The 11,489-nt window shown below is 35.5% G+C and overlaps 1 protein-coding gene across 5 annotated transcripts in view; it reads right to left on the bottom strand.

Moving 5' to 3' along the window:
• Positions 1–936: 936 nt before the first annotated feature.
• LOC113805719 (dendritic arbor reduction protein 1-like) overlaps positions 937–11,489 on the bottom strand; it is a 27,444-nt gene continuing 16,891 nt past the window's right edge. For all 5 annotated transcript variants that reach the window (XM_070117012.1, XM_070117014.1, XM_070117011.1 and 2 more), the window contains 3 exons: positions 11,133–11,263; positions 9,398–9,507; positions 937–8,129 (listed from right to left, as the gene is read on the bottom strand). In XM_070117012.1, the coding sequence (XP_069973113.1) occupies positions 7,854–8,129; positions 9,398–9,507; positions 11,133–11,263 (517 nt within the window). In that variant the 3' untranslated portion in view covers positions 937–7,853. The remainder of the gene's footprint in view (positions 8,130–9,397; positions 9,508–11,132; positions 11,264–11,489) is intronic.

Raw genomic sequence — 11,489 nt, 5'->3', positions numbered from 1 at the left:
TCCTTGTAGTCTACATTGGCTAGACAATCCCTATCTCTTATCTGAAGGCTATGCTGTCGGCCGTCGGCTTTTTTTCTTTTTCTTTGGTGTCAGGCATCATTTAGCGGAGACACGCACGCACGCACGCACACACAAAAAAAAAAAAACGCACATATATATATATATATATATATATATATATATATATATATATATATATATATATATAATGTATATATGTATATATTATGATTTTTATCTATTTTACATTTTTACATGAGTATACTATTTTGCATTGCTGAAAAATTTACTAAAATAAAAATAAAATTTCAACTGCAAAACAGGTAAGTCGAATCTGAAAACCCACTTGCCAAAAGTGATCCTTGTTCGTGGCCTTTTATATGAAATGAAGAATTTCTGCTAAAGGCCTTTTAATTGAGATAAAATGCTCTGTTTGAATGCCTTTTCAAGATTATGAGCCCTAATTGTGAATCCTGACACCCTAGTCCAAATCAAGTGGGCTCACTTCAGGGGTTCACTTCAGTTAGCCCATGATTTCATTAGCCTAAATACTCCAACTCATCACAGTTCGGCCCTGCCTATAGCAAGGCATATTACTGCGCTTTCCTACAAAAATATTCACTTTATGAATTCTGGATCTGTTGTATATGCATCACATGACACATCCTTTGCTTAGTGTGTTTACCAACTTCGTATTTTTACCAGTGTTTGCAATTCATACCAGAATTCTAAATAATGGAATAAAGTCCTTATCTTATTGTTAGTTTCACAGGACTTTTTTTGGCATTCAATCTAGTTGCGTACTTCACTTTCTTTAACTAAAGCTAGTTTGCTTCATCTCGTTTCAATCTATGAAGTCACGACAAAGAAAACGAAGACAATAGAATGTGAAAAAAAATCAATCTATATAACAAGAGGATATGGTAAAAACACAAGTTTCATAGGTTGAATATTTATTTATCTATGAAAAATATAAGACGAAGTAAATATGATACTTAGTTAACATAAGAAATAAAGTTCCACTCTGAATATAATTTCAAAACAATATAGCATCACTGGGGGGGGGGTGAAAAAAAAAAATTAAATTCATCTACCAACTCACCGGAAATCATCAACATGAGCATGAACATACTTCACTTTCCATATATTTATAATATATATTTATATATCTGTATAAACTTCACCTTGGCTTGATTTTCTTTTTCTTTCAATATTACTGTCAGGAATTTCCTATCTGACAGAAGCTATTCCTCACTTAATAACGATTCTGGTTGACTTTCATTTACTATTAAAGAATTAGTCTCTTCATCCTTTTTTATTTTTAATACAGCTTATTTTTGATGAATCTTTGCCACCATATGAAAACACTTCCTGCATCTGGAATCAGTAGCAAAATTGTCTTTCCAATTTATCATTAAATTTTCTCTGAAATAATTTCAAGTTATTAAATTTTCTTTTTGATTAATTTCAAAATCTCTCTATCCAGAATCAATCTTACAAGATTATTCTCCGGGGAGTTTCCTACAAGCTTTAAGCATTTTAACAAATTTCAAAAACCAAAATCAAGCAAAACCCTATTTAAACCAAAACAAACAAAATTCTTTCAGCAAACTACAAGCTAGTGCCAATTTCCAGCTACTTGATTTCTTGCCCAAGGTTTGCCAGAACATGTGCAAAGTGAAAAATACATCTGGACAAATAAAATCCTCACCACCACCGACATATGGGATTGACTGTCCATTATTCGTTGTTTCAGATCATGCGTCACAAGTCAAAAAAAATGCATATACATTGTACCATGAATAGACAATCACATAGGACAGTGGATTCATAAAATGCATTCATGACCAACTTCATAGTTTTTACCATTGTAATTCATTTTGGATTCATCACTTTCCATATATTGTGGCATAACCTTCATAACTCTAATAAGAGAAGGGAATTTGCAAAAATAAAGTTTTATGGAACATTTAGCCAAAAAGGGTTGTCAAAAATTCTTTTGACACTTTGGATTACAGGGTTCTTATATTTTGAAAAACAAATATCCTGAAGAATTTGCTTCTCACTTTCATCATATACTAATTACCAGCAAGGCCATGGGCCACTTGTGATAAGCTTCCCACAACTGTCAGTAAAAAGTTAAAGCATATCGAAATAAAAGCAAAGAGATACTTCCTCTTCCTCCTTACTCAGTACAAACATAGCAAATCATTTTCTTTGTCAATATCCAAACCACTAGTTCCAATTTCTAATGCTTCTCTTCTAACAAGAGCTGTATAAAAGCCAAGTTCAAAATCTCCGCAATCCGTAGAGTTCGGCAGCTTTTCAAATTGGAGGCTTCCTAAATGTGTAGACTAAAACGTCTTACAAGAGCCTATGTTGATACATTTCAATGATACCTAAACTTCTTATGTGCTTTAAAGAAAAAAAGAAAAAATAATAATAATTATAATAATAAAAAATTGTCAAATTAAAAAAAAAAACTATGTCATCACAATCAGAGTACAATAAAAGCAAGAATTGAGGTAACTAAACAACTGGTATCAATAATAATACCAACATCATGAACACATCTGCATCTTCAGAATCTATTGCATACAAGTAATATACCCGTGCTATCAAAAAATTACATCAAGGAATATTCTTTAAAATTATTTTTCATAAGCATGATATAGACTGGTGAAGAGTATAAAATACAGCTTAACCATAACACATACACACCAACTTGACTTGAGAATTTTCTATACACTCCTAAAATCTGCCAACATTAACCATATTATGTAGCTATGTACAATATTATGAGGGTGTAGATGCACTTTGCCAATCAAGTGCTTTAGACTTTCGTGCATTTAGGGAGACATGTAAGCTGTTGCCGTTTCTGATGGTGTCTACTCCAAACGCATATGTTTGTGGACATTTCCCTGAGTGGGAGGGATTACCTCATAATAAAATTTATTTTCCCTTTTCATGGCATTCAGCAACACATGCATCTTACTACATTTGCACACACGCCAAAAAAAAAAAATCTTTCTGCAAAATTCAACCATCTTTTTTTTTTCTTTCCTCTGACAGGAGAGATTTCATGTCATATTAGTACTATACACATATGAGCTCTGCAAATATCAGTTTCAAATAGTTATAGAGAGATATATGAATGAAATGATTGCACACATTTTAACATGGTTTAACTACCATCTGCAAAAGACCAATGGGACAAAAAGTGGATTCAACACAGAGCTTAAATTCCTTGAAAATGTAAGCTTTGTGGAAAACACATTATGAAAGTCACAACTGGCAAGTAACAGTCAAACGTTTGATATTCATAGGTGAGAAATACATTACATAGATTGATATTGTAGTTGAGCAGCTCAGTTCTAAAATTTAATAATAATCATAAAAAAGAAAGGTATTGCAAATGATATAATGTTTTCACAGATACTCATGTGTTAAAAGGAGGAATTTCCTAAAATAACTTCATACCAAAAACAATATGAAGAATCTTGACACGTGAACTTAGCGACATTTAGTTAGATACTCTACGAAATTTATAGAATCTGATCATAAACCTAAATAAAAATAAAACAGTGAACTTAATAATAATCATATAATAAATTCATGCATCTGAAGTACATAGAAGATTAAAATTACATTAGACTGTGTATATTACCATACACTTGTTTCTCGCAAGGTGCACTATCTGAAAACCTTGAACTGTGATATTGCATTTCATATGAACTGGAATTATATCAGTAAGGGATTGGAATTGGCATCAAATTAGTAAGTTCTATGAACATGTACTCTTGGAACATAATCATGTGCATGGTAGGAACAGGAAGACATTGTTGGTACAAGAACATGTTGCAACAAAATCTTGCTTTTACAAATGCAGAACTGAGAAAATTGCTAAGTCCTGTCACTCTATAATCTAGACATTATCAAGAACAAGTTCATTCACACTAAATTCAAACATGCCCAGTAAAGAACATATAACTACACAAATTCACAATATAATGCACTTACTCTCAAGACAGCTGGCATCAAAAAGTTTACAACAAAATAAACAAACACAAAAATTACCCGTAATGAATCATGAGAAATTGAGCCAAAACTTCTGCATAAAGCCTAGTATAAATGTAAAGAAAAAAAAAGTATGCTGAATAGTAAAAGATCTGCAGAAGTTCAACAGATTAAGGATGTCTTCCTATATCAGGTCATGTGACAAGATAAAAGGATGAATAGAAATCATAGATAGCTGCTTTGGTAATGCAACGGTTTGCCAAGGCATGGAACCATGGAAAATGAAAACTCAATAATTAAAAGTAAAACCATACACAAGGCAACAAACTCCAAAATGGACTTTGCTGACAACATTCTCATGTTTACTGTACCTCCATCGCACAAGGATGGAAAGGAAATGAAAACATTATAAAAGAGCTCATACCCTTAAAATTATTTTTCCTGAGATAAGAAAATATCATGCCCTTGTAGCTCTTGAATGCTGAATGTAGAAATATTTCTTTTTAATATTTGTACCTTGTTGCTGTGGCATGTACCTGAGTCTTCATGTATGTACTGCACCATGCCTTAACTCAAAAGGCACTGCATACACATAACAGTAATAACAAATAAAGAAGCAAAAATGACCTTCTTAAAAGCTAAAAAGGTCTTTATTTTAAGATGCATTAACCCAAAAGTTATTCTTTTACTTCCTTTTTTTTCTTCTTCAAATCAAGAGAAACAATCAACATCTGTGATTATCTTAGATACTACCTTACTACATTTATGATATATCAGAATTCTCAAAATGTAAAACAACATCCTTAGTTGGAAAATATAAATTGTAATAGTAATAATAATATAATGCATCAATACCAATGGCGACGTAATGCACACATTAAACAAGGGTACCAAAAAGTAACAACGTAAATAGGTCATTGGCAAAATAATGTCTACTCCTGCAACGTCATCACCTGCAGTCCCCAATGAGTGTGCTATATTATACACCTATGATCACAACTCACGAGGACTTTCTTTGATAAGTATTAGGCGAAGTTTGCGGCACTGACAGCACTGAGGTCTCTCTATTTGGCAAAATTGTATTTAAAAACAACCTCAGAGTTGCCAAGGCACGCCAACTTCCATCACACTTGATGAATCCGTTTGATATTGTACTAAGTAAGATTCCTGAGATACACAATTGATAACCATGTTTGTAACCTGTCATTTGTACATATTTTGACTTAATTGATAAAATCCTGAGCTAAATTACACTGGAGAATTGCAAATATCATGAACAAGACATACCTGAGTTGTTCAAAACGTAATCCTGAGCAAGAGGTAACAACGACCGCATCTGCAACCAACTCTGGCTTCCATTTACGATGGATCTGCAACACTAGGAATAGCAACAACATACAAACACACGGGAGTATATTAACGCTATAACAATGCCGTGGTGTTGAGCTGTTGATCCAATGTGCCTCACCCATGTTCTTAGCCTTCTGAGCTGGTGTGAGAGGAGTCTTGAGGTAAGGGATGTACATTGATTATCCTGAGGTAGATATTATAGTTTAAATTGTGAGCAAACTCGGGTTAATGTCAAGGTTCTTTAACTACTTTGTGATATGGTTATGAAAATATTACTATTAATAGTAATGAAAATCATATAAACAGTAATAATGATAATAACAATAATAATAATAATAATAGTAACTATATTAGTAGTTACAATAATAACAAAAATAATAATAATAATAATATTGATAATAATTATAACAATAATAATAACATAATAATGAAGAAATTCTTGAATACAAAACCTTCCTTTTGCGTAACTCTGGAAGGCTATGAACCATGTAGAACTTTATTCTACCATGTTTTTGACACAGCAGTTGAAGACGTGATTAGCCAAAGTTTGCTCCTTCGCAACCCTCTCAGTTGCCCAAAGGGGGAATGAGGAGGGCCACATAAACATTGTAAATAATGTTCATCAAAACACAATGAAATAAATAAAATGAAAGGCAAAAAGGGGCATATCCTCTACACAAGGGTATGTGGGTAACAATTCACTTGGCCACAGCCTGTTTCCTCCTGCACCCTTCCTTACACAGCAGAGTACCTATCTTAAAAACATGTACTTATTTTAAGGTCATGCACTTACATATTGAGCAGCAAAAAGATAACAATCCATGTTAGCAAACGACCAATTTCTCTCTGGCTAAGATTTACTGTATATATGAAGAAGAAATATGTTAATGATATATATACACAACACTTTTTTTTTTTAGGTAATTTTTTGTTTTTCCTTATTATCGCCTGGTCAATTTCTTCTTGTTCTTAACAGGATGATACCTTTCTATCATTTTAGGTGCATTTCCCCCACATAGGAGAACTACTACTTCTAATTTGGATTTCCTAGTTTCACACCAATACAAATTTCATGGCAGAGTTTCTTTCTTGCACTTGTTTTATTTTCACCTCTCAAAATGCAATGTGGACAAAAAAAGAAAAAATAATAATAATAATAACAAATCTACATAACAATATATATAACATTTGAAGCAAAAAGCTTGTTTTTTGAGATTTGCACTCTTATTCTTTTTTCTCTCTCTCTCACTATCTATGTTTGCATAAGGTGATTTGTCTAAACTTACAATACAAGTCACAGTATATACTTAATGCATATATGTGCAACTAGTTTCTCGGTTTACACACCCAATACTGGAACACCTTTACTAAAGTACCACTTACACATGCTGCAGCAAGCCCATCAGAGACACTAAACCACACACTAAACAAATTCCCTACCAAATGTCTAAGACTTTCATGGGTGAGGATGGTGGTCGGAGAGACACTTGATTTTTCTTTTCTCCTTTTCGAACTTTGATGTGACTAACCAAGAACCAATCTTCCTTAGGTTTCCTTCCAAAATGAATCATGACTCCACACCATATACACACAAGGTCTACAGGTGTTGCTGAAATTTGAAACACTTAATTATCAAAGTCTGTGCACTATACCAAGAGGAACTGCTTATGAACACAATATCTCTCTGCTACCATTGTAACACCTACAATGCTGAAAACACACTCATCTAAAATGCCACAGCAGCTCAATCTTGGAAATAAATGCACTGCACTAAAGCCAAACCATCATTTTTAGTAAGCTTATACAGCAATGAAAACCACCTTACACAATTTTGAGGAACAAATCCATTATAGACGAATGCTAACTTTCCAAATAGATATTTTCTAATTATTCATTAGCTTTTTCAAAGTCAAATGATTATTAATTACCGAAAACCACCGGTACCAAGGACTCTAGGAGCCAATATCAAATAAAATAAAAGAAATAAACTATCTTTAATAATTTTGATAACTATCAACTCAATATAATATTCTCTATATATTCAAACCAAATAAAACCTTTTTTTAAGATTTTTCTTTTTAGTCCACAAGCAAACTAACATTCAGATCACTGTAATAGAACTCTACCTTATCTCAGACTCGTACATTAAGTCTAACTTTTTGAAAGTGGGAGACAAAAGAATCTTTTCCTCATACAGTTGACTGCAGATTAATAATAAGGCAAGTGCCTCTCTACCAAAAAAAATCATTGAATCCTTTCATGACCTCATCCTGTGTTCATTTTCCTGTGGGAGTGGATCAACCCACTGACCCCAATCAAAGCCATCATTCATCCAGGTGACCCTTAAAACACGTAATGGCACACTGGCTTGGTACACTGAGAGAGAACATGACAATAAATAAGACACAGGATACTGTATTGAGAGCCTCTCATAAAAATTAGGATAAATAGCTCTGCCCTTCATACTGGAGCTATCCCCATGCGGATTATAAGGGAGCCTGTGGTGGTGGGTGTGGCTGCGCTGGACCTGGGAGAGGCGTGCCAGGGACCTGCTGGTGGTCTACTTGGTTTGGCAGGTGTTCCCGGATGTCTGCCTCAGCCAACAGGAGGGGCCTGGGTGTGAAAGTGTCACCATACATGTTTTCTCTCTTGTGCATGCGTCTCACATGGGACCGGAGGTTGTCTCGCCGTGCAGCACGATATGGACAGAATGGACAGAGGTGAGGCTTCTCCCCCGTGTGCATTCTCCGGTGCTGGATAAGCTGGGAAGAAATATTCCTCTATCAGTGTTTCTGCATCTTCCGTACTTTGACCTTCTACAATGACAAAAGCTGTGATGCAAGAGTAGGAATATCAGTTAACCCCTAAGATCCAGATGACATCATCAACAAATTATGAAAAAAATCAGACTGTGGGCCAGGGTGATGTGAACTTGCCATTGTGTTTCGGCTGAAGGCCAGGGTGATAGGAAAAACTCGCCACAAGTGCACAAACCTCTTCGAGGATGATTAAGACTCATTTTGGCATTTAGGAAGGGGCTTTTGAATGATTTCAATCAATAAATGAGGATCCTATTCCTGCACAGGTTGTATTACAGAAAATTTAATATTATGGAGAAAAAAAATTTAACATTACAAAATTTTACTTATTGTTATCATTATTGCACTGAGTCACGGACTACCTAGAGAGTTATGGAGTCTGTGCAAGGAAAACAATCTATTACCATCTGGATAGATCAAATTAAATCAAATGACATATATAGAAATTTGAAAATTGCAAAAAAAAATAAAAAATAAAAACACTTGCGCCGATAAAGGCAGAATAATATTGCAAAGGGGTGGCATAGAGTCTTGTCACCATACACGAGTGTTCATTTGCATCTGGCCTACAAGCTGCACACCCGGTAGTGTCTCCACTAACATGAGCCTAGGGCCCATATTTTGGGCCACAAATTGGCAGTAAAGCATCCAAATCCAATGGGTTAAGCACATGTAAAAAGAGAGAATATGAGAAGCCCTTAGCTCAAACAGATAATCAAAATATAAAAATACATTCTCAGATGCATACATAAAGTACACATTTTGGGGGAACAAAAGAAATTTATGTTGTTTTTTGGAAAAAAAAAAAAAAAAAAAAAAAAAAAAAAAAAAAAAAAAAAAAAACAGTGACTACTGCATGTCAAATCTTCTGATATGCATGATATGCATAATTCATTTGAACTTCAGGTCATTCAGAGCACTTGAACTGAGTAACTTACCTACAACAATACCATCATATTATATCAGATTTCTGCTGTTAGTGTCCTTCTCATTCTTCACTAAATCTTTCTATTTAGATACAAACTACCTCTAATACTTTAAGTTACATCGCTAACAGTATTGGCTTCAAAAATAATAACAAAATTACAAGTACTAATTTTACTATCAACTAGAACTATTTAACTACCATATCTATTTTTTCTCTTTTCTTTTTTTAATAGAAGGACTGAAAAAGGTGATTATTTAGAGGAGACCATGTTCAGCAAAATTACCTTCTTTAACTGTACGGTTTGGAACTTGCAGATGTCACAGCGGTAGTACTTCCCTTGCCGATGCTTCTTCATGTGCTTTTTCAGATCAGCCTCACTTGTTCTGTCCTTGCCTGTTGAAAAAGAAATAATGATGGTTGCTAATTAATTTTTCTAGAGAGGAGAACGTATAGAAAGAGGTGAGGAGGTGGCTGAAAATGAGGCAGAAGAATGGGACACTGGAGGATGGAGAGAAGGGAAGGAGAGGCGAGAGACAGAAGAGACAGAAGAGAGGGAAGAGAGGGCGGAGAGGGGGAGAGGGGAGAGAAATGTGGGAGAGGGAGGAAAGGGGGAGAGGGAGGAAACGGGGGAGAGGGAGGAGAGGAAGGAAAGGGGGGAGAGGGAGGAAAGGGGAGAGGGAGGAAAGGGAGAGAGAGAGGGAGGGAAGAGGAAGAGGGAGAGAGGAGGGAAGGAAGAAAGAGGGGAGGATGGGAGGAGGGGAGAAGAGGGAGAGAGGGGAAGGGGAGGGGAGAAGAGGGAGAGAGGGGAAGGGGAGGGGAGAAGAGGGAGAGAGGGGGAGAGAGGGAGAAGAGTCTCCTGTACCCACAGAAGAAATAAAATTTCTAGAAACTTATAAACAAATATTTAATCCTAAACCTTTAAATATATATTGTACTATAACCAGTAGTTTATCAGCCTCAGTCAGAAACTTTAGAGTGTTCAGACACCTGTCCAAGATAACAAGCACAAAGTCAACACCCTTTATAGCAGCAGCCACTTCACAGAGACAAATGTAATTTTGTTCTCTATACTTGAATCAATCTACTAATAACATCCAAATCCGCATAAAATCTATTTGCTTCTATCACTTTCACATCAATAATTTTTTTTAATATTTCAAATATATATTCACAATACTAGACTTTCTTAACCCATCGGCCACTGATGGCATCATGTGATGCAGTGATGCAAAGTGCAATTGACAGCCAATCACTTGGAGCAATGGGCAGCCACGCGGCCTGAGAGCTAAGCTGCCAAGCCGGCGTCCCTCTAGCGGCCTTCCAGGGCCCAAGCCTGCTGTCCCGGGCCTGCGTGGGCAATGGGGAGTTCAACCCACCAGAGGAGTTGAACTTTTTGGTGCATGCTAAAACCAGGCCCTCCACTCTTTCTGAGCACATTAACGTATGTTAGCATGCTTGCTTGTATTTGCAAGGGTTTATATATACATTTGCAAACATATATTTTTTCATATATACATAGGCACAAAGGAGGGAAATCAGCACCGCCACACCACAGTGCACACTCTCCAGCGCAGTCCCATACGTTGCCCAAGTCCAAAATAAATAATGCTCCGGGACTATGCACCATATTGCAAAATACCACAGCCAATGGGTTAATCCCACTATGTGCACTGCCAACAGAACAAATGTTCAAAACAAATACTCCTCTCTCTATTATTTCTCTTCACTCCCACTACTTCATTCTTCTAGAACATCTCTACTTCTGCCTCTGTCGTTCTCTTTCACCAATTCCAGGGTGTCAGAACTCTAGACATTCGGGGATACAGAAATTTCATGACATATGGTTAGGGAATGACACTTATTGTCACTGCAGAAGCTACAGACCAGCACTAAGACCTCTCTACTAAAAAATTGAAATACTTTCTGGTGGTGTATAATTTGATAACTAAAACATCTGCCTTCTATCCTTGATGGTATTGTGCCTTTAAACTAAATTGGTCATACAGTCTTCTACTCACCGCAGATGCAGCAAGAGACCTTCGAGACAGGGCCTCGGCCAGTTTCATGGGATTTCAAGTGCCTTCTGAAGGACTTTTCCACTGTGCAAGTATATTCACACAATGGACAAGTTAGTTCCTCTTTATTGTACCTGGAATATAGAATTATAATTGTAAACTACAATAACTGAATCAAATGTGCATGTAAGAAAGTAAAACTGACTCTTAACATTCAAAAGAGATAATTTTATAAGCATGCCAAAAATGTTAAACCCTTATAAAGGTAAAATGTGGGAAATGCTAGTACTATTATGCTAGCTCAAAAGTAACCAGTCTTAAATTCAAAATCTTTAAAATCATCTGATCTTTTTATCAAAT

Source organism: Penaeus vannamei, chromosome 39, assembly GCF_042767895.1.
Source record: "Penaeus vannamei isolate JL-2024 chromosome 39, ASM4276789v1, whole genome shotgun sequence".
Taxonomy (NCBI): Eukaryota; Metazoa; Arthropoda; class Malacostraca; order Decapoda; family Penaeidae; genus Penaeus; species Penaeus vannamei.
This window is presented reverse-complemented; position numbering and strand designations above follow the sequence as displayed.